Raw genomic sequence first — 25,342 nt, forward strand, 5'->3', positions numbered from 1 at the left:
TAGAATGCTGTTATCAAAAGAGTAGATGAAAACACTAATCTTTCAGCCATAGAAACTATGTCACACACTACAACACTTTACCACCTGTTTAATCTAAGTTTGAAAATAAGGGAAAACTACTCAATTCTAAAATAGTTTTAGTAAAAAAAACTTTGCATCTCAACCTAATAAAAATGAGAGAAAATAGAACACAACACTCTCAGTAATTAACTGAAAATGAACTACAGGTACATCACAATGCACCACTTTCTCATTTTTTAAATAGATATATTTTTTTGGCTGGAAGTATATTATAAAGCTAGATAACTACTGTTGCTTCTTAACCCATCTTAATGTTGGAAGCAGCAGTCTGTAAATGCAGGCAGCTGTGAGAACACAACTTGGTCATGCAGACAGTCTATATAACACAGTTGAATCACTTTACACAACACACTTGTCAAACCAAGAAAAACTCAGGCCTTTCCCATATCACTATTTACTCATACTAGGGAAAGCATAGTTTGGAGTAAATGTTGCATACATTTATTTACCAACTGTCATTCTAGCTAAGAAAACAATTATTGTAAAGTGATCATCAGCTAACACTGACCACAATTAAATATGTACATCTGCTGTTTAGAAAACATTACACTTTACAGGTTTCTATAGCAAATGCCTCAGTCATAGAGTACCTAACATTGTTATTTACTTGCAGAGAATAATCGTTATTCAAGCAATTATAGCTGATTTCTAATTCGATTTATTAAGCAGCTATTGAAATTATTTTCAACAGTAACAGTTTAAAATCAATGGCAATAATTGTATCTATGAGGAAAAATAGAAAAAAATACATTGCTGTTTTGAATGTACAAGATTAATTAAAAATGTTCTTATATTTTAAAGAGCTGCTAATGCAAGTTGTTTGAGACCCAGAAACAAAAGCCAGTTGTATTAGACAGTTTTACTTAATGGCTGTATTTAGGATTTGGATTTCATTCTTACATGCACGCATACACACTTCTATCTACTTCTTACATCCACAGACTCCGAGTCCTACCTACCTAGTTCTTACACACACACACACACACATATCACCTAAACTCACACACCTACCTTTCACTTCTACATTCATCTGCACGAACGTCCTCTCTTGAATTAAAATTTCCAGTAGGCGCGAAAAAAAAGGACATAAACCATCAGCCGTGCACAGACACAGATGACGAAAACAGGTCGCAAACACCTGTTGCGTCTGTGCGACTGGACAGGATGCAAAGGGCATTCTTAAAGAGGAACGCCCTTTAAAAAAAAAAACTTTTTTTATTTAAATTAATTTCCCAGCCAGCCGGTTCCAGGGGGGTGCAAGTGCACCCCCTTGCACCTGCCTGCGGGCGCCCTTGGAGAGAATATATTTTACCCATCTTCAAAACTTTTTACTAACCTTTAGTCAAATCAGTCACCACCTGCAGCTAATCAACCCATCTGATCTGTGAGAGCTGGGCATCCCAAGACTAGTCAAGAGACCCTTGCAACCCATTTGTTCCTGCCCAGGAATTCAATTAGCTCACCAGCTCCATTGTAAGAGTTGGGTGTTAGGGAGTTGGGCCTCCTTACTGGTTCTGCAGGGTGGTTTTCCTGTCTATTGGTGGAGAAGCCCCTTTCCCAGCTGTGACTCTTTCAAGCTTCATTGTGTGCTGCTCTCCTAGGGGAAGTGTACCTCTATGTGTTGAACTTCCCTCAGGTTACTGTGCAACTGCAAGCTCCATGGGGTGAAACAGTCACTCTTCCCACTAGGTGTCACCCAGGTGGTGAACCGGAGCCATTGCTCTCCCCCAAAGGATGAGTTTGCAATGGTCACTCCTCTGGAAGCTTCTACAAGTGCCTGTGCTGCTACTCAAACTTTTAGTACAAAGGGGGATTATCAGGGAGGCTACCCTGATCACAAATTTGCTAGAATAGTCAGTTAGGAAACTTGATGGTCATCATAGCATATTGGCTTATTTTATATTATATACACTGGAATAAGTGCATTCCTAAAACCTGCATGATTTCAACAAGTCTGACTGCTATTCTGAAAGAAGTAATGTCTCTAAAACACACGATTTTTACTGTTCTCAATGCAGATGATAGGTTCTGAAGCCTGCCTTTATATGAAAAGTTGCACAATTTATTTGTTTGTTTGTTCATCTGTTGAGGCTCCCTATTTGGCACTTGAAATGCTGAGAGCTGAAAAGACAGAAAATATTTTAAGAAATGGCATCTTGAACTTAGTATATGTAAATTGGTTCTTCCAGTCAATAATTTTCCATATTCTGGGAATCGCTGTATCAGATCCCAACATTTCAAATAGTTACCATCTATCTACCCATCCATCTATCCTTTGTTGACTGGGTTAGTCCTACTATGCTAGTTACCTCTTTACATGGATGTCCCAAGGTAGTATTTCTACTACTAGGGAAAATTTGGCCAGGGTATCAGGGAACTTCCTCTACTCTTTGATAGGTACTGTGAGATCTTTTACATCCACCTGAACTGCCACTAACTAAAGCAGATGGGACTTTGGTTTAATGCATCATCTGAAGGACAGCACAGTCAGGAGTGCAGCACCCCACTAACAGCCAAGTACTTTTCCATAGAACAACACCCGTAGCTTACTAGTCAATTATGAAAGGCCATACATAATACAAGACACTGCACTGTGCTTCAAGGGTTATGTGGATTGCTGATGAAATTATGTAGGGAGATTATGCAGCAAACACTTCAAACTCTATCAGGACTACTGGACTCAGAGAAGTTCAGGTCAGTCTCTAATGGCCAGAGGGACATCTGAAAGCACATTTAATACCAAAAATCTGTGCTGTCTAGAATGTGACATCATCACAGGATGAGATGTGCTGAAACACTAATGAAGTATTAGCATTAGTTAAAGCAGCTGATTTGCCAAAAGAGTTAAGCAGTGGTTAGATTTCAAGCACATCACAAAGATGGACAAAGTTAAGTACGGGGAATAAATATGTGGGCATGAATGAAGACGATGTAACAGTAACTAAATTGGAAAACATTTGTCTCCTGCTTCGGCAGACCACAGCTATGTCACGACACAGATAACTAAGAGCAGGATAAATGGGAAAACAGTGTTTGGGAATCTGCAGAACCTCATCTGAAATGCCACAGAGGGGAATGGGGCAGACATATTGGTAAATGGTATGAATGTGCTTAATGTGTGACAAGTAATTCAAGAGCATCCACACATGTCTGGCTAGCACATCAGTTGAAATCTTAAATACAGTGAGAGAAAGTTTATATAAAATTCAATGGATCTCAGCAGGGAGGTTTTACTGTTTATGTAATATAGAGCAGTTCAGTTTTTGTGTGTGTGTATATATATATATATGTGTGTGTGTGTGTGTGAGTAACTGAGTCACTGAGTGTATGCATGTGTATATGTGCATGTACCACAATTTATTTTAGCCTCTTTGATTTTAAGCAGGGATATGAAAGGATTCTTGTCTCTTGTGTGTAGATGTGAATAGTTCTGTCCTGTTTGTGAGCTGCAGTTGTTTTGGCCACAATATCTATCATCCTGAATTGCAGTTTTTTTTTAAATGTACACAGGCTGGTCAGTGAAACAATGATAAAATTATTACCATCTCCGTCAATGTCGTGGTCACAGGCATCTCCTTCTCCATTGTTGTCAGTGTCTTTCTGGTCATTGTTGGGCACAGTTGGACAATTGTCACAAGCATCACCAAAGGAGTCTGTATCAGAGTTTTGCTGGTCTTTGTTTGATACCAGTCTACAGTTATCCTGAAGATCAGAAACACAAACAATAATAATAAATAAAATGCATACTGTTACAGAGACCTGCTAAAATAAAATTGTCAGGAAAGAAGAATATAACCCCATTCAGAGCTAGATCCATCCATCCATCCATCCATCCATCCATCACCCCTTTTCTCATTTTTGCACATTGGGTCATGGTGTCACTTCAACAGGGACAATCATCTGTAGCCAAGGTTCACACTGCCTGATGGCTAGCCCTGCCGTGGTGTTCTTCAGTACCATACTCACATGCACACTCACACCTCTGGCCATTTAAGAGTGTTCAGTCTACCTACTGCATGTCTTTGAAATGTGGGAGGCAACCACAGCACCAAGAGGAAACCCACACAAATACAGAGAGGACACTGAGACTCCACATAGAAGGTAACAGAGGTAGATCATCTCGGTTAAAAATATGAAACCATATCCATATGCACAGATCAACTGAGGATATAAAAACTAACGTGAATGGTAATCTAAAGACTCTAAGCACTTAAAAATCCATTAACAACCAAAAAAATGCCATGTAAACAAGTACTAACTTGTAGGCACTGTCTGCAAATAGTATTCTAGCATTTTGATGATAGAAGCCTGCACCCAAGTTTTGCAATAAGTGGCTTCGTTCAAGGAAGGTATCAATGCACACTGCCTCTGTTATTAGCACCATAGATTCATCATTCTAACTTCCAGACCTGCATGCACTTCCTAAAGAGGGGGATTGATGACTAAAGGTAGAAGTTGCTTTACTCACCTTACTGGGTCATAATGTTGATGCCAATGTTAATGCATGTCTAGGCTGCTTGATTGATTGCTGCAACACTCCAGTCTGCTCTGCTCCTCAGGCACTAAGAGTTTGATGTAATTTATAAATATTGTTTCTCAAAAATCTACATTTGGAGACACCAACACTATGAATCTAGGGATGTAGCCAGTGGGCTTTTCAATATAGTGTGAAACTAAGTGGGTGTGTTTCTCAACTCCTCTGTTCAGTTCTGTTTCTAAATAATTTAGCTTTCAACATGTTATTATTACAAGTCATTTAAGTGTGATTGAATATAGCAAATATACCTGGAAGTGGGTAATGCTAAGTACCCACGATTTGGGGTTTTGGATTTGGGCGGCCGAGGATAGCTCTGCAAACAACCGAAAAAGTGAGAATAACTAGCATTATAGAGAAATGTTATTTATATTAGCACATTATACATTGTTAGAAAAAGAAAAATTACTATTTAATCGGCATAGTATATAGTATAATGCCTGTTTATCGCCGCAGATGTCTGGCATCCGCATGCGCGTCTTTTCGTGCCTGCGCGCTAGCGGCGGAAAGCAGCGGCAAAACAGCGGAGAACGCCAAGGTCTCCGTTCTCCGCTGCTTTCCGTATGTTAAATGGGTTTAACAAAACGACACAATTTATAAATAAGCGAGGATAAAAAATGCTTGTTTTAAACTTATGTTAAATATATTTAACTCATAAAGCTTAAACTTTAAAAAAAAACAAGTTTTTACTGCTTTCTCTCAGTTTCTAGTAAAATTCGCTAGATTTTAAAATAGTTAACTGGGACTCCGCGCTTTTTAAACAAGCGGAGAGATCTCCGTTTGCTTTAAGACATCATATGTTAAACCAGTTTTATAACAGACTGTTTTACTTTTGAGGCCCTGGCGGAAAGTCGGCGGACGCCCGATCGGCGTTTTCAGAAATCATGTGGTATAATATGTGTGTTTTCCTTGTTTGGTCTTCTAATTCATTTTTGGTTTGATTTTTTCCTTAGTTGGTGTCATGTGACTTTTGGTGTCTCTTCAAGCTGATTATTGCCCACCAGATAACAATATGACAAGTAAGCCAGTACATTAGACAGATTAAGACTTGCCGAAAACAGTTTTATAACAAAGTTGTGTGCTCATTGAAGGGAAAGGGAAATGAGAAAACTATTAGCTAAAAAGAACATATTATACCGAAGCATTCCACAACTGCGATTGGTTAAAAACTGCATTATACTGAAACAAATGTAGAATTTCTGTTTGTAAAGTGGGTAATATACATTGGAGGCAGCCATGCTTCGGCTGTGTACGAGATGGTGAGTCTTCTGAAAAATACAACAAAGCTGCTCTTTCTACTTATTCCTTATGCTGAGTGAAGTTCATGCTTTGTTTCCTTAGTTCCTTTCTTTAGTGTCATTGATGGACGCGGTATTGTTATTAGGCTGCGGCTCATTAAAGTGACTTTCTGTTGGACCAGTGGTTTCAAACCTTAGTGTAGTAATGGGATGACTATGTTTAGCTTAACACTACACTGGATTTGTCACTGTGTTTGCTTTTCTACATTCGCTTGTACAGTTTACGTAGAACTCTTTTTCTCTTCATTGTCTGCATTGTAAATTGAATAACTTCAATAAAGACAAGTACAAGCAGTTGATCCACTTCCTATGAACGTTTATTCTAGAATCAAGGATGACCATCACTCTGCTCATTATGGTCCACAAATCAACACTTACTGGCAGGTATATATGCCAGGTGACAGCAAGCATCCCCTTCTACTTACTATAAAGCTTGTCGGGCACATGAAAGGGTAAAGACTGAAGAATATGAAGCTATTCTTTGCATTTACAGAGCACCCAAAGTGAAAGGCTACATACAAGGTTTCCTAACCACTAACGCATATCTATGTGCACTTCCAGAACTTCATTATTTTCAAGGTAGCTTCTTTAATATACAGGTAGCTCAAATAAATGTAAGACCCCTGAAGTAACAGTGTATGGAATAAACTCATAAAGATCAAGAATTCCAGCATCAGAAGAAATATAAAATCGATTACTAAAAGTATCTTCACCCCACACAAATTCAAATAACTGCAGAAACATTAAACTGCTTTACCCCTCTCACAATTACTTTCATTCAAGTGACAAAATAAATAAATAAAGACAAATAAATAAATTAAATAAAAAGTAAACTCATCAGCATTGTGACCTGTTAGACTAACATCCATACATCAAGGACGCCGTTGAAGTGAACTGCAATACAGATATAAAAATTAAACATGTACCTGTGAACCAGGGAAATTAAGTGTCATCAGTGAGTGTTGATTATTTGTTTTTGTAGATTTTGGTCCCTAGAGCAGGTGTTTGTACAACCAAAGATTTTGTAAAGGAATAGGTCAAATAGGATTGAGTCTTTCTTGGCTCAAAAAGTGAGATAAAGGTCACATCAGAAAAGCCTATATACATACCTCAACATTCTTAATTCCATCTCCATCTGCATCGTCATCACACTGATCACCTATGCCATCATTATCTGCATCTTCTTGGCCTGAATTTGGTGTAATCCTGCAGTTATCCTGTTAACCATTACAAAAAAACAGTAACCAAGTTATATGTAGATTATTAGCTTATATTAAGAAGTAATTAACCACTCATAAACCATGTGCAGAACACACATAACAATAATAATACCCATTTGTTAACCATGTAGGCACAAATGGATCCTCACACCCTTTTCAGGGGTGATCTGGGAGCAATGTCTGGTTAAGCAACTTGTTTAAGGTCACACCACAAAAACTATAGCTCACAGCCTTAACCCACTGTGCCAACTGCCAACCATTATGATGATTAGCCTGGTTTAGTAATTTTAATCTACTTGGAAGCAGCACTTACAGCAGCAGTAGTATGAAACACTATGAGACCTCTTCTCAAAGCCACACAATTTCTGAATGTGCAATTCATCCAATGTGAGAAGCATCCCAATCAATGTCATAACATAAAAGTGGAACTCCAGTAGGTCTGCCTCACTGGGTAAGTACATCATATCAGGCTATTAGGTCATGTATGCACAACCCTGCCTTTGAAATGTGACCTTCCATTACACCCGACACATATTAGTTTCTACCAGTCAGATTCTCTCCAACATTATCACAACCAACTTACAGTGCTGTTATAATGGGTCCTTTCTATAGTATAATATAAGATTCCAGACCTACATGCTCACATTTGTTTCACACATACTTCATTCATGTTACAAAATAAAATTGTAAGAGTTCGTACTGCCCTCCCATGTTTGCTTAGCTACATTTAAACGTCCATTAAATCATTGTTCTAACATACCACACCATAAATGACTCTACATGAGATATAACAGACTCCACTGAACATGTTTCACAACCACATCTGTCAATATTAATCATAACTGCATGATAGCTGTATGCCTTCCTATTCAATTGCTGTGTAACTTTCAACCAGGACCTTTTACTGCCCTAATCCTTTCCTCTCATATAAAATGAGACATGATCAGATGCTGGTCCATTCCAACATTTTAAGTGTATCAGAGTAGTTATCTATATATACCATAAGCCACATAGTTTGATTCCAAATACTTGTTTCTCACTTCTGGGCATAACAATGCCCATTCAACCTGAAACTGCATCAAGCACAAGTACTTTCACAGCATCCAATGACAATATAGCAAACAATGTGTTCTTACATGGTATAAAAAGATTGCAGTAAGCAACATTATTTTTCACAGAGTATGAGACTGCACAAAGCAACACTGCCTTCTTACAATGTACAGTGACACCGCAGTGAGTATCCTTACCGTCTCACAAGTGGTTTGAAAGCACCAAATAACAGTGCCTTCTAAAAAACTACAGTATTACTGCATCAAGCAACTTTGTCTTCTTACAAAATACAGAGTCTGTACCAAGCAAAAGTACCTGTAATGAGACTGCACCAAGCAAGAGTACTTCCTTACAAAATACAATGAAACTGTATCAAGTAACAATAACTTTTCATAAAATAAACAAGACTGCACCATGCAGAAGTGACTTTCTCATAAAAGTACAGGAAGATTATGCCAAACAGTATCTTCTCACAAAGTACATTGAAACTATATTAAGTTGTACTGCCATATCACAAGGTACATTGAGAATGCATCAAGTTGTAGTACCTTCTCATAAAATACAAAGTAAATACAAAACGCCTTCCTTAGCACTCACTATATACAATGAGATTTGGCTTATATTAAGACTCTGCTACACTTTGCTGTGAAGGAAAGGTTAGTTTGCTGTTATTTTTTGTATTTCTGTATTGCCTTTCTATATTTTGAATACTGTAGTTTGTTTTCTTTATCTTGTGTTTTGCTTGCATTCTGTTCTAACAGCATATTAAAACTTCAAAAGAGACCACAGCTCTCTCTGTTCTGAGTCAGGCAGAATTTTTTCCCTCCCTCCCACACATTTAAGTTGCCTTGTTAAATACCACTGTCTTTCTAGTTGCCCGCCTCTTATGTTAATCTGACCATATATCTCATTTCTCTCTACTTTCACTGGCTTATGTGAGTAATCACAAAACCATCACTTTTGAAATCCCACCCCTTCAATTATTTAAATTTATTGGCCATCCTACAGTATTTCATAGCACCAAAATACAAAAGTAACCACCCTTTCAGTCCATCTTACTGTTTTAAAAATAGTAACTCTCCACTAAACCTTAACTTTTAAACAGGTAAAACTCAAGTTACCTACTTTCATATCTAACTTCTCTAGTGCACACTGCAGAGTGCATTCTTTCAATCTTACCTTTAAGCATCCCTGTTACTAGCACTTTCTCTAATACCTAAAGATCATCTCTACTTGACTCCAAGTAGACTTTTCTCTATCTGTTAAACCTAGCACTTGCTCCTATAGTACTTATTACCTTGATACGGCACTCTTATAGATAGCACCCCAAAAGGCAAACCCCCATTTCTCGGTCACCCACGCCTCCTGGAATCTCTTTTAAAGTTTTTTGTCTAGTCCTTCTAGCATGTCGAGGGATCAGTTGCTAGTGTCCTCTCCTGCTCAGCTGGTGAACCTGGGAATATTGAGGCAATGTTACAATTGCCTCATGTACACAGACAACCCTCTCCTCCTCCCACAAAACACAAATACATGCGAGAGATGCAACTATACGGCCAAACTGGAGGCTGAGCTCTCTCAACATAGGACTGGCAAGACCAGTCAGGAGGAGAAGGTTACCACACACACTATAGACCCAGTCTCACATAGTACCATCACAACCTCAAATCATACACATAAACACACAAAGACATACTCGGCGGCTCTGATCAAAAATCTACCAAAACAGCAGAGGCCACCAAAGCAGACACCCAAACAACCACCACCTCAGAACACAACACCTGCAACACATAGACCTCACAGTCAGAGTGTCAAACAGTCACAGCCCTTAAGGCCAAACACAATGCCAGACACACTAGTCATTGGTGACTCCATAGTCAGACACACTGACGCCCCGCCACCAGACTGAGTAAGGAGAAGGTCACAGTAAGCTGCCTGTCGGGCGCTAGAATCCGCCACATAACGCAAGCACTCAGGTCTCTCAACAGCAGGTACAATACGACTCAGTCATTGTCCACGCTGGTGTAAACGACCTGAGGCGCACCTCCTTGGACTACATGAAAAGAGACATTGAGGAGCTCTCTGATTATGTAGCCCAGGCAGGTATGACCCTGACCTTGAGCAGTATCCTACCTTCACCAAGAATGATGCCACAATACAGAGATAAGATGATCAGCTTTAACAATTGGCTTAAACTCTGGTGTCATTCAAAGGGGATCCAATGTCTGTCTGCCTGGGATGACATGATGGACAAGCCACGCTGCCAAGGGACGGCTTGCACCTGTCACCCCTGGGATTCCGGATATTGGCAAAGGCTCTTGCCACCCCATAGTGCCTTTTTTAGGCAAGGCTTAAATTCTAAACCTACCACCCTAGAACACAAAAAGGAAAAACTAAGGGTAATGCTGCTCAATGCCAGAAGTCTAAATCTCAAAATGCACGACTCGAGGCCCTTCTCAGTATGGAGAACATCGATGTCTGTGCAGTGACAGAAACCTGGTTCAAGGCTCCTGAGAGCACCCCAGCACTATCAGGTTTTACCTCTTATCATGCGTTCCGGCCCCAAAATCCGGACAATACCAAGAAAGGAGGTGGGGTATCCATATTCATCAAAGACACCCACACCTCAAGACTGATGGCAACGCACGATGCATCGGAGACCATCCAGGTGCAATTAACCATAGGCAAGACTGCTCTACAAATTGTAGCATGTTACAGGCCACCCTCACAAACTCAGGAACCTCACATGGCCTTCCTGAAAACACTAGAGGGGATAAATGTATCACCAAACACCATCATACTAGGTGACTTCAATTACCCTAATATAGACTGGGAACACTACTCAAGCCCAAACACCCTAGCCCAAAAGTTCCTGGAATTCATAAACTCAAATGCCATGGAACAACTAGTCACCATCCCCACAAGAGGAGAAAACATACTTGATCTCATCATCACGAACATGGGAGCACAATGTTCAACACGAAGTATACCCCTCACTGGTGAGATCAGATCACAAACTAATCTCGCTGGAGGTCCTCATCCCACCCCCACCTGAAATAAAAAGACCACAGTAAAGAACTTCTCGAAGCCGACTTCACACTTCTAAAGACTAGTGTGGTCTCCTTTAAGGCCCCGAGCCGGCAGAAAACAGTACTCAAGCCGCTGAATCACTTACAAATGCCTTCTACCAGCACCTGCAGGACTGCATGGATAAGGCAATCCCAAGCAAAACAAAGACTCTTTGTACCAAAGGCAAGCGTCCAGTCTGGTGGACCCCAGCCATAAACAAACTCTACAACAAAAGGAGGAAGCTACTACAAGATAGAGCAAAATCCTTAAAAGGTAAGACACCCTTGATCACTATAAGTAAAAACTAAGAGCTCTCATAAAATCATCCAAAGCAAATTTTGAGAGAAAAATAGCTAAAGACTCAAAAGACAATCATAAGGCCTTCTTTAGCTATGTTAGAAACCTGGGAGGAAACTCCCAGATATGCTCAGAACTAGTTCAAAATGATGTGAAGATTACTGATCCTACAGACATTGCCAACATACTGGCTGACAGGTTCAGTGCAAACTTCTCCCCTCCCCAAAAGGAGAGATATCTATACCAGCGATTGCAGCCCCCAAACATCTCCAACGCCCAAGTGAGAACTGCTCTCTCCAAAGCAAAAACACAGCATCCATGGGACCTGATGGTGTCCCCGGCTGTGTGCTCCACGAACTCAACGAGAATTAAACCCACAGCTAGGACAGCTGTTTAATCATAGTCTTACCTCTGGATACGTACCCAGGAGTGGCGCACTGCAACTGTGGTCCCACTTCACAAAGGCGGTGCCTCCACCGACCCTGGAAATTACCGCCCATTAGCTTGACAAGCCTTATCTGCAAAGCCATGGAGAGGATCATAATGGACCTCATAAATAAAGACATAGGGAATTTGCAGACTTTGGATCCATCCCAGTTTGGCTTTGTCAAAGGCAGATCATGCCTTTTAAACTTGGTTGACTTTTCAAACAGTCACCAAAGCCATTGATGAGGGAAAGGCAGTCCATACAGCCTACCTCGATCTGGCGAAGGCCTTCGATACAATACCCCACTCGGGTATCATTGAAAAACTCATCAGCTTAAATGTTAACCCATACATCACAAGATGGGTTGCAAACTGGCTGAGTGACAGAACCCACAGGGTCAGAGTTGCTGGCGCCATGTCAGACTCAAAACCTGTCACAAGTGGTGTACCACAGGGCTCAGTCCTGGGCCCACTCTTGTTTGGCATCTACTTTTCCAGTACAAGCAAACACAGGAGGGTTATGGCTGACAAAGTTTGCAGATGACTGCAAACTGGGCCATAGTAGAAAACACATCTGACACAGATATCCTTCAGAAGGGTCTCACAGAAACGGATAACTGGTGCCAGAGCCATGGCCTAAAGTTAAATGCCAAAAATGCATAGTCATACCCTTCGGAAAAACAAGGTTACCCCTAGCTACCAAATAGGTGGCAATCCACTGAGCACAGAAGAAGTTATCAGGGACCTGGGGACCCAGGTTGATAGTAGTCTGTCATTCGACACCCATGTAGCTAAAGTAGTTAGGAAGACCTTCTACATTGCCCACCTTATCATGAAGGGATTCTCATCTAGATCAAGGAGGTCATAGTCTCCCTATACTCATCACTCATCAGACCAATGATTGAGTACAATGCCCCATTCGGAATGTATCTGACCCGACACTTGCAGCAGCTGGAGAGGCCACAAAAGTTCCTCACCAAAAGGATAAAGGGTCTCAAACATCTGTCCTATGCTGCCCGACTGAAAGAACTCCAGCTCTATTCAGTCGCCACCGCTTGCTCAGAGGTGACCTTTGCCTAACATACAAGGCCATGTCAAACCCAGATTTGATGAATATGCTTCACCTCAAAAATCTAGATCCGTCAGAGTCACAAGGGCAGGAGACTTAAACCTCGACACGGCTATTAACAGGACGTGCTGGAGGGATAGATTCATCACCCAAAGACTTCCTATGCTGTGGAATAAAATCCCGGTATATGTGAGGCAGAGCACCTCGCTGGCCTTGTTCAAGAGAAATCTTGACCAATGGATGGGAGATCGCAGATATACCCCAGGGATTACCTCAGTGTCACTGCTCAACAGAGGCACAGCAAAATAATGGGTATAGTTCCCCATACTAAAGGGGTGGCGTAAGCCACAAAACTATGGGCTAGGCTTGTAAATGCCCTCGGGCAGATAGCCTAGTATGAACCTATGAACCTATGAACCTATGACAGTATATGAGCAAATTGTCAAGTTCAGAGGGTGGCTTAATGGCTAAGGTGTTTGCCTTACAAGCACAAGGTGCAGGGTTTGAGTCTCACAAGGGGTAATTGGCTAGGCTTACAATGGCTCCCAAGGGCAGTTAGCTTAGTACTAAACTATGAACTATGAACTATGAACTATAATAAACCACTCATAAACCATGTGCAGAACACACATAACAATAATAATACCCATTTGTTAACCATGCAGGCACAAATGGATCCTCACACCCTTTTCAGGGGTGATCTGGGAGCAATGTCTGGTTAAGCAACTTGTTTAAGGTCACATAGCAGGAAAATGAGGGCTATAGGAATCAAACCCTGTACCACAAAAACTATAGCTCACAGCCTTAACCCTCTGTGCCAACTGCCAACCATTATGATGATTAGCCTGGTTTAGTCATTTTAATCTACTTGGAAGCAGCACTTACAGCAGCAGTAGTATGAAACACTATGAGACCTCTTCTCAAAGCCACACAATTTCAGAATGTGCAATTCATCCAATGTGAGAAGCATCCCAATCAATTTCATAACATACCGCATGAACTTAACAGAATATGTACAATAACTTAAAAGTGGAACTCCAGTAGGTCTGTCTTCGCTGCTGTCATCATCATTCCTTCCTCACTGGGTAAGTACATCATATCAGGCTATTAGGTCATGTATGCACAACCCTGCCTTTGAAATGTGACCTTCCATTACACCCGACACATATTAGTTTCTACCAGTCAGATTCTCTCCAATATTATCACAACCAACTTATACAGTGCTGTTATATTGGGCCTACCTTGTTCCTTTCTATAGTATAATATAAGATTCCAGACCTACATGCTTTGTTGTACTGTGCCACATTTGTTTCACACATACTTCATTCATGTTACAAAATAAAATTGTAAGAGTTCGTACTGCCCTCCCATGTTTGCTTAGCTACATTTAAACGTCCATTAAATCATTGTTCTAACATACCACACCATAAATGACTCTACATGAGATATAACAGACTCCACTGAACATGTTTCACAACCACATCCGACAATATTAATCATAACTGCATGATAGCTTTATGTCTTCCTATTCAATTGCTGTGTAGTAACTTTCAACCAGGACCTTTTACTGCCCTAATCCTTTCCTCTCATATAAAATGAGACATGATCAGATGCTGGTCCATTCCAACATTTTAAGTGTATCAGAGTAGTTATCTATATATACCATAAGCCACATAGTTTGATTCCAAATACTTGTTTCCCACTTCTGGGCATAACAATGCCCATTCAACCTGAAACTGCATCAAGCACAAGCAGTTTCACAGCATCCAATGACAATATAGCAAACAATGCGTTCTTACATGGTATAAAAAGATTGCAGTAAACATTATTTTTTCACAGGGTATGAGACTGCACAAAGCAACACTACCTTCTCACAATGTACAGTGACACCGCAGTGAGTATCCTTACCTTCTTACAAGTGGTTTGAAAGCACCAAATAAAAGTGCCTTCTAAAAAACTACAGTATTACTGCATCAAACAACTTTGTCTTCTTACAAAATACAGAGTCTGTACCAAGCAAAAGTACCTTCTCACTGCGTGTAATGAGACTGCACCAAGCAAGAGTACTTCATTACAAAATACAATGAAACTGTATCAAGTAACAATAACTTTTCATAAAATAAACAAGACTGCACCATGCAGAAGTGACTTTCTCATAAAAGTACAGGAAGATTATGCCAAACAGTATCTTCTCACAAAGTACTTTGAAACTATATTACGTTGTACTGCCATATCACAAGGTACATTGAGAATGCATCAAGCTGTAGTACCTTCTCATAAAATACAAAGTAAATACAAAACGCCTTCCTTAGCACTCACTATATACAATGAGATTTGGCTGGGTTCTACCGTTACCCAATTTCATCTCGCAAGTCCTCCATGATTTCACTCTCACTTTAATTTCCTTTGCATAAGTACAAGCAGGCTTCCTAAGATCTTCCTATAACAAATCCATTTAACCATGTTCACTAAGAATTAATTTAGCTTTTCCTGCACTACACTGCATCCTGTCAGAATACTGATACATTTTATGGTACCGGTATTTCTTCCCAAGCCCACCTACATGTTTGTATCAAGGTAAATCTAGGTTGCTTTATTGCTCTGATCTCACCCTTGCTGTAGAGTAAAAATTCTCCAGGTTTCTTTTTATACCACACTCAGCAAAATGTTGCACTAGGACAACAGATCCGATTTCATAAGCATTCCAATTCAGATAATTTAAGCATTATTTAATAAGTTAAGTGAACTGGACCACAACAGCAATTTTTAGCCATAAAGTATCTACAGAGTAAACTATTGAAATGACTCTCAGTGACACCATGGATTTTCACCCATATCATACCACTGAAGGAGTCCTCCTTGCACATACAGTACTATACAGTAACACTTCTCACATCAAACTGTTTTGTGTGATCACATGTACCATTCCGTACAATGACACACCTTAAATGATACAACTCAGTGAAGTCACCTATATCTTTCCATGGCACTTCTCATTGCATTCAGTAAGGTTATAAATACCCATGCTATAAATTGAAGCAAGACACACAGTAGTATCCAATGAACACTGTTATAGCCTGCTGTAATATCCACCTGGGCATTGTTGACAAACACAGGAGGTTAGGTATAAACCTTTATGTCACCCGGTGGATAGCTGAATCATAGGCAGCACCCAGGAAGTTAGAACGTGGAAATCCACCTCTACAAAGAGGAAGCTGCAAGCAGAGTCCCATAGGGATGGGTCCTTGGTCTGCTCCTTTTTGGCATTTAATTCTCTGGTCAAGGCCAAAGTCAAGGTCCTCTGGCTGACTAAATTTGCAAATGATTTCAAATTAGGAGCTGTCATAAAATCCCACACTGACACAAATGTTCTCTAGGAAGGGCTGACACAGACTAATAATGTGTCAGAGCCATGGACTAAAACGAAATACAAATAAATGCATAACAGTATACTTTGGCAAGTCATCCACCCCTGGTAGCTATCATTTTAACAATACACTCCTAAAAGCTGACCCAATTGTCAGGGACTTGGGGACACACATAGAGAGTAATCTAGCCTTTGACCATCACGTGTCTACAGTAGTGAGGAAATCACTCCATGTTGTGGAGCTTATAAACAAAGGTATGGCATCTAAACCCAAAGAGGTCATTGTTCCACTGTATTCGCCATTCATCAGATGTAAGTACAATACCTCCTTTGGTATGTACCTAACCAGACACATCTAACAATTGGGATATCCACAGAGGTCCCTCCCTAAAAGAATAAAGGGCATAAGTAACATGTCCTATACAGACCTCCTTAAGGTCCTATCCCTGAATTCAGTCTCCTACAGGCTGTTGAGATGAGATCTATGCCTAGCATGCAAGGCACTGTCAGACCCTACCCTGATGGACCTCCTGTATACCCATAAAACAAACAGCACTAGAATTACCCATTCTAAAGATGTAAACCTTACCTGTGATATAAATAGGATCTGTTGGAGATAAAGGTATGTTTCTCAGGGACTATCCCTTCTCTGAAACAGGCTCCCCATCCATGTGAACCAGAGTTCCTCCCTGAATCAATTCATGTGTAACTTGCACAATTGGATGGGGAACAGGAACTTCATCCCTGGTTTGCCACCTATGTCTCTAATAGACACAGTCAACCTGTGGTTGATCTCCCAGGCCCCTGCTTACACTTGTCACGAGTACCAAAACTTGTCAGAAATTTGGGATGCATGGCTAGGCTTAAAAAGGTGCTTGTGGTCATTAGCCTCGTACACACCTATGAACCTATAAACTGAGATTGTTCACACTATGATATCTACATAGTTCTCTTAAAAATTATGTTATCCAGTGCAGTTGTGTAATGTCACCCACAGTACATTATCTCATGTAGTGATCCAAAAATTCTACCTGCAGTCCATTGAGGTTATTTGCACCATGCTGTCCAATGGTGTCATATCATCCAGTGAAGTTGTCCACACATACCATCAAACCAGCTCTTACAATGCTTTTCTTGACAGCACTCAGATCATACAATCTAGTGGGATTTTCATACTATCCTGTTTAATACACTTAATTACACTATGCTATTCAGTTATCAGACCCACATCATGTTATCCATAGAGGTCACCTTCACAATGCAGTCAAGTGAGATGTGTCACTTTATGCAACACTGAGTGATATCACGCACACCATGCTGTCTGCTAAGGTCACAGACATCATGTTACTCAGTGTGCTGATTCCCAAAATTCTAGCCAGACAGCATATCTGTATCATACTGCACAGTAACATCAAAAACCAAATGCATTCCAATGAGATTTCTCATACCATGCTATCCAATGAACTTAACACACAACATGATTTCCATTGGTCTACCCACACCCTGCCCTCAAGTGAGATCTTTCACATTATGCTTTCTAGTAAGGGCACGGCACACACAAAGTCTGACATCCTCAAGGTGTTAATCAGTAAAGCTGGCCATACCTTCCTATCCACTGAACCCACGCACACATTCTATATCACCCACACTATGCAGTCCACTGAAGTATCTACAGTCCTGTGGTATCGCTTAAATCATGTTACCTCATGAGGTCATCTACACAGGCTATGCAGCGAGATAACTCAAATGTGATCTCTAGTGAGATAATTCATGGCAACTGTCCATTTTAACTGCCTTGTCCTTCCTAGAAGTATGTTTAACTACACAATGCCATCCAGTGAACTCAATCACACCATGGTATCTAGTGAGGTTGCCATCCAAAAGTAATTCGGTGAGATCACTCACACAATGCTATTCAGTGATGTCACCCATACTAAGCTATCTACTGTGGTCCCTCACTTCATTACTATCCTGCCTGGTCATGTCACACACATCATCATACCACTGACTACTATCACTTGACATCATACTAGAGATTAAAGAACAACTTTCAGGGTCAGGAATCAATGCTGTTGCTTCTGAATAACGTGAGAACCACATCTACGTGTATATGTAAGAGATTAGCCATATCAGTACAAATTGCAAACCAATATAGAGAAACAAATCCAGAAGCACAATAGCAAAATAAAAACCACTTTTATTTATTTATGTCGTAATAAATTTGAAGTAAAGTTATTCCGGTTGTCCGTTATTGCTATTGTGCTTCTGGATTTGTTTCTCTAGTTTGTGGTTTGTTTCTCAAGTTCAGTATGCAAACCACTATAGCTTTAACATGACTACACAAGCTCTGAATGATTAAATTCATTAACGCATTCAATAAAACATTTGTCAAAGTAATGAGCACATACTTCAGAATGTGTACTTTAACTTTTTTTTTCAGTCTGAAGTAATCTGCATGGCAAATATGCTTTTTTGTGAAGCACCATGTAATTTCATCCAGACCTTTTGTAAAGCAAATCCAGATCATTCGCCCTCTGCCAGGACACCACTTTGCAACTTCTTTGTCCACAACCTTACTTTGAAGAGTGGCACTTCAAAACTGCACAGTAAGTCCTTGTTCCTTTATCTTATTACATATGCAGAAGCTCCACCTTGAACTTTTCTCCACCCTGTCCATCTTTCCATACATTACTACACCCAAAGTTACAGTTTACAGCTGTATTTAATTTCCATGAAAAATGTGTAGTAGAATTCTACAGAAATATGTAAACTTCCATTCCTTCTTATGATGTGTAGTCTGATATCACCAATTATCAGCACTTATCCTGAATCATACCATACAGCGTGATATTATTGATTTCTAACAATAACCTTGTCTCACACTGTGGTGTTATATCCCTAACTGCATCATTCACCAAATATAATGATATATACAGTGTGATATTATCAAGGGCCACTCCCTGTTCTTGTCCAATGCCATACCTCGCAATGTCTCACAATGTGTAATATGAGATCACCAAGTATCATCAGTTATACAATCTTGTGATATACAGCGTGACATCATTAAAGATTGTGCCATCATTCACCCTGTTTCATGACTAAGTGCCATCTCTCATCTTATTCATTCTGTACAGCTGTGTTTTCATCAAATACCATACTCACCCTCTGTACTAATATGGAGTGTGAAGCTGACAAATGGCATCATTCACCATGTCTAATGCAGTGCAAGATGACATTGTCAAATGACATCACTCATCCTGTGTTATGATCTCACTATGTGCCATCTCTCAGCCTGGCTCATTATGTACAGTGGGTTTTCACCATGTGTTAACACTACCTCAGTCTTGTGCTTTGCTGTATAATATTGTCATGTGTCATGTCTTACTCTGTCACCACTCACCCTGTCTCAAGATGTGTAGTAAGGTATGTATTTGCTTAGTTATGTGTAAGCTTATTTATTTAATAAAAGTTCACCAGGTGCAATATACACAGTGTTTTGTGATGCACAGTGGGAAGTTATCATTTTTACCAAGCAGTGTCACAAATCATTACATGCAGACAATGTGTGCCAAGTGACAATAGTCACACCCATAATGAGATGCAGAGTGATATTTCCAAGAGATATGGCTTCACTTTTGTTCATTTATGTACAGTGTGACATCAGTTCTTTGTCCTACCTCAAGGCATTCAATGTGATAACACCAAATGTCTCATGATGTACAGTTCAATATCACCAACAGTCATCACCCATCACATCTCAAGATATGCAGTGAGACATTGTCAGCCCTGTTACATAGAGGGATAAAGTCCAAAAATGACAGCCTAAGCAACCTGGGCTTGGCTAGTGGGCAAGTTGCTAGAGCAGATTGCTGGAAGGAGGTAAAAAGAGGGCTTTCCTGCTCATGTATATCTAGAGAGAGGGATGGGTGTGTGTGCTTGGGGGCATGTGGTAGATCTAAGCTCTTGATGAGATCAGGAGCAGCTGTATCATGCTCACTTATAATAGGGACTGGACAATAGGGATTGTGTCACCACAGAGGGGGATTTCTTCACAAACCTAAGTATCTCCTACTGCTTTTTGGCACTTAGCCTAACAGATGGAATAGCTAAGCTATCCAAAATAGGTAGCTAAGCCAACAGTATGATAGCCCAGCTGTCCTGCTTCCTTCCCAGTGTGGTGGTAGCCTACAGGATTCCTCCAAAAAGGCAGAATCAACTAGCAGAGTAATAGTTCATGAGGAGCCAGGTCATTGAGGCCAATGGAAGCAGGTGAGATCCTGAAGTCAGCATCAGGTTGATATAAAAATAGTGAAAAAAAACAGCTGTAAAGTGAAATATCACCATGTGCCATTACTGACCCTCCATTTTGATTTGTAGTGCGATACTGACATTTTGAATCAGTCACCATGTTTAATGATGTACAATGCAATCTCATCACATGCTATCATTCAACCTGACTCATTATGTCAGTGTGACTTCACTAACCATGTTTCAAGATAGTCACTGTAACATCACCAAGAGCTTCTCACCAAATGCCATTAATCACCCCTCTATCATAACGTACAGTGTGATATCATCAAGCACTAATAGTTACCCTGACTCATGCTATCCAGTGTGATATTACCTTCTGTACTCACTAACACTGCTTTACGATGTGCATTGTGGTATCACCAAATGTTGTCTCTCACAGTTTTATTTGGTGTGACATTACCAAATGCCATTACACACCCATCTCATAATGTACAGTGTGATATCAGCAAGCACCACAACTTTCCCTTCCATGAGATATACCGTGGTACCACCACCAAGCACCATTACTCCACCAAATTAATGATTTATATTAACTTCCCTTACCATGATATATATATATATATATATATATATATATATATATATATATCTATACTGTGGTATCACCACCAAACACCATTACTCCCCTAAACTCATGATTTATGTTGTAAAATCAACAAGCACTATAACTTATCTTACCTGATGATATAAAGTCTGATATCAAGTACAGTTACTCACTCTTTTGCATGATTTAAAGTGTGACATCAACAACCATCCAGTTTTACATCCTAATACAGTGGATAGACTTCCCCACTACTACATGCTGTTTGGTGAAACATCACAGAGGTAAATCAGCATATGTCTTATTCTAATGGAACAGTCTCAGACGTGTATGCTAACACACAGAATAATAAAATAAACAGTCCCATTCCCAGGCCTCCTGAAGAGTTTGTTCTCTCTCACAGTGCAAAGAATGAAATGCCAACTACAGTCTTAGGTGTACTACTTCCCAAAATGTAAACCAAAAATTAAGTACATTACTGCCACACTTGATACAAAATCTAAAATGCCTCAGTTTGTGCATTAAAACTAGCTACATTTCATCCTGTCAAGTGAAATACTACTTGGTTTCACTTTCTACAACTCTAGAAGTTCATGAAGAGGCAGTAAATTAAAAGAAAATGCACAAATACTAATATTTCAGTTTGAGTCTTCCAATATTTCTTACCTATCAAATGGAGCAGAATGAAGCTCTATTAGATCTCTAGTCACCACATGTCTACCACATATGCAGTAGACATGGTGATGTTACAATGTTTCCCACATAAAAGGATGTCCATTTCCTGACCTTTCAGATGCAGAGTGCAAGCAGCTGTACAGTGATCCATCCCACCTTTCACATTTCCATTGCTTGAGAGGAAGAATCTCCCAGCTCAACTGTTAATTCAAGATATGCAAGTCTATCTGATATCTTCCCATGTTGTTTATCCTAAGAGTAATAAATATAACCCCATATAATATGGTCCCATAAATTCATGCCCTAGAGTAGAAAATTCGTTGTGATGCATCCTTGTCCATTAAAGAACACAGTAATACTTTGGTGACTTTATGCACTCGTACATTAGGATGAAAAGCAACCAATGCCAGCTTTGACTAATTCAAACAAAATGAACCCTTGCAGAGTCAGAACTCACCTGCTTGCAGTGTTTGTCATTGTCAATACAAGGTAGAGGATCATCAGGGTAACCATCAATATCAGTATCTATTCCACAGACATGTCCATTCCCGGCCCAGCCAACTTTACACTGAAAATTGGGGGATCAATGATTAATACATATGCACATTAACAGAAACAAAAAATTACCGCACAGTTGACAGACATCAGCCTTCACATAAAACAATATATTTTTCTCAAGATCGTTTTTTTAATTATTGAAGTGTTTTAGTCAAAAGGTTTCACATGACAGAACATTATCTTTTTACACAAAACTGCAATACAATTTGCTGATATAGTAACATTTATTCCCTGTATTTAGCTAATCATCAACATGTCCACAAAAAGCAAATTGTAACAAGGTAAAAAAGGAAAAAAAATTAACCTTACATCAAGAAATTCTTGATTTACAGCTACAGGCATATAATAACTTATAATGCATATTGGAAATGCCCCCTTTCCATGTGTGTTGAGTGCCTATTGTCCAATGAGGCCACGTCTGAACTATGAAAGGCTTAGAATAATGGCAGAAGGTAGAGAAGCAATAAGGAAGAAGCAAAAAATATGGCACAAAGGATGTGTAATTCATGAGTATAACCACACACCTATGAGCATTGTGGGGAATGAGCTGAAAGGTTAACTGCTTTATATGCCTCTGGGAGTGAAGTAATATCTACATAATGCACAACCCTAAGTGTCTTACTGTGCACATAAAATGGCCATCTGTATCTCTGATGTACTTTAAAGTTTACAGTAGATCACTAACTTTTTAAACAGGTAAAACTCAAGTTACCTACTTTCATATCTAACTTCTCTAGTGCACACTGCAGAGTGCATTCTTTTCAATCTTACCTTTAAGCATCCCTGTTACTAGCACTTTCTCTAATACCTAAAAAGATCATCTCTACTTGACTCCAAGTAGACTTTTCTCTATCTGTTAAACCTAGCACTTGCTCCTACAGTACTTATTACCTTGATACGGCACTCTTATAGATAGCACCCCAAAAAGGCAAACCCCCATTTCTCGGTCACCCACGCCCCCGGAATCTCTTCTAAAGTTTTTGTCTAGTCCTTCTAGCATGTCGAGGATCAGTTGCTAGTGTCCTCTCCTTCTCAGCTGGTGAACCTGGGAATATTGAGGCAATGTTACAATTGCCTCATGTACACAGACAACCCTCTCCTCCTCCCACAAAACACAAATACATGCGAGACCTGCAACTATACAGCCAAACTGGAGGCTGAGCTCTCTCAACATAGGACTGGCAAGACCAGTCAGGAGGAGAAGGTTACCACACACACTATAGACCCAGTCTCACATAGTACCATCACAACCTCAAATCATACACATAAACACACAAAGACATACTCGGCGGCTCTGATCAAAAATCTACCAAAACAGCAGAGGCCACCAAAGCAGACACCCAAACAACCACCACCTCAGAACACAACACCTGCAACACATAGACCTCACAGTCAGAGTGTCAAACAGTCACAGCCCTTAAGGCCAAACACAATGCCAGACACACTAGTCATTGGTGACTCCATAGTCAGACACACTGACGTCCCGCTCACCAGACTGAGTAAGGAGAAGGTCACAGTAAGCTGCCTGTCGGGCACTAGAATCCGCCACATAACGCAAGCACTCAGGTCTCTCAATAGCAGGTACAAATACGACTCAGTCATTGTCCACGCTGGTGTAAACGACCTGAGACGTACCTCCTTGGACTACATGAAAAGAGACATCGAGGAGCTCTCTGATTATGTAGCCCAGGCAGGTATGACCCTGACCATGAGCAGTATCCTACCTTCACCAAGAATGATGCCACAATACAGAGATAAGATGATCAGCTTTAACAATTGGCTTAAACTCTGGTGTCATTCAAAGGGGATCCAATGTCTGTATGCCTGGGATGACATGCTGGACAAGCCACGCTGCTTCGCAAGGGACGGCTTGCACCTGTCACCCCTGGGATTCCGGATATTGGCAAAGGCTCTTGCCACACCCATAGTGCCTTTTTTAGGCAATGCTCAAATTCTAAACCTACCACCCTAGAACACAAAAAAGGAAAAAAACTAAGGGTAATGCTGCTCAATGCCAGAAGTCTAAATCTCAAAATGCACGCACTCAAGGCCCTTTTCAGTATGGAGAACATCGATGTCTGTGCAGTGACAGAAACCTGGTTCAAGGCTCCTGAGAGCACCCCAGCACTATCAGGTTTTACCTCTTATCATGCGTTCCGGCCCCAAAATCCGGACAATACCAAGAAAGGAGGGGGGTATCCATATTCATCAAGGACACCCACACCTCAAGACTGGTGGCAATGCACGATGCATCGGAGACCATCCAGGTGCAATTAACCATAGGCAAGACTGCTCTGCAAATTGTAGCATGTTACAGGCCACCCTCACAAACTCAGGAACCTCACATGGCCTTCCTGAAAACACTAGAGGGATAAATGTATCACCAAACACCATCATACTAGGTGACTTCAATTACCCTAATATAGACTGGGAACACTACTCAAGCCCAAACACCCTAGCCCAAAAGTTCCTGGAATTCATAAACTCAAATGCCATGGAACAACTAGTCACCATCCCCACAAGAGGAGAAAACATACTTGATCTCATCATCACGAACATGGGAGCACAATGTTCAACACCGAAGTATACCCCTCACTGGTGAGATCAGATCACAAACTAATCTCACTGGAGGTCCTCATCCCACCCCCACCTGAAATAAAAAAGACCACAGTAAAGAACTTCTCGAAGGCCGACTTCACACTTCTAAAGACTAGTGTGGTCTCCTTTAAGGCCCCCGGGCCGGCAGAAAACAGTACTCAAGCCGCTGAATCACTTACAAATGCCTTCTACCAGCACCTGCAGGACTGCATGGATAAGGCAATCCCAAGCAAAACAAAGACTCTTTGTAC

General features: G+C 40.4%; 1 protein-coding gene across 2 annotated transcripts in view; it reads right to left on the reverse strand.

Moving 5' to 3' along the window:
• The window catches only part of THBS3 (thrombospondin 3), a 948,644-nt gene that overhangs the window by 505,677 nt on the left and 417,625 nt on the right, over positions 1-25,342 (reverse strand). Inside the window, exons 12-14 of one of the 2 annotated variants that reach the window (XM_044080202.1) lie at positions 22,393-22,503; positions 7,023-7,130; positions 3,624-3,783 (exon numbers count right to left, since the gene is read on the reverse strand). In XM_044080202.1, the coding sequence (XP_043936137.1) occupies positions 3,624-3,783; positions 7,023-7,130; positions 22,393-22,503 (379 nt within the window). The remainder of the gene's footprint in view (positions 1-3,623; positions 3,784-7,022; positions 7,131-22,392; positions 22,504-25,342) is intronic. The other variant, XM_044080201.1, reaches the window with a different exon arrangement.

The sequence above is a fragment of the Protopterus annectens genome, chromosome 8.part0 (genome assembly GCF_019279795.1).
Source record: "Protopterus annectens isolate FY-2018-M chromosome 8.part0, PAN1.0, whole genome shotgun sequence".
Lineage (NCBI taxonomy): Eukaryota > Metazoa > Chordata > Ceratodontiformes > Protopteridae > Protopterus > Protopterus annectens.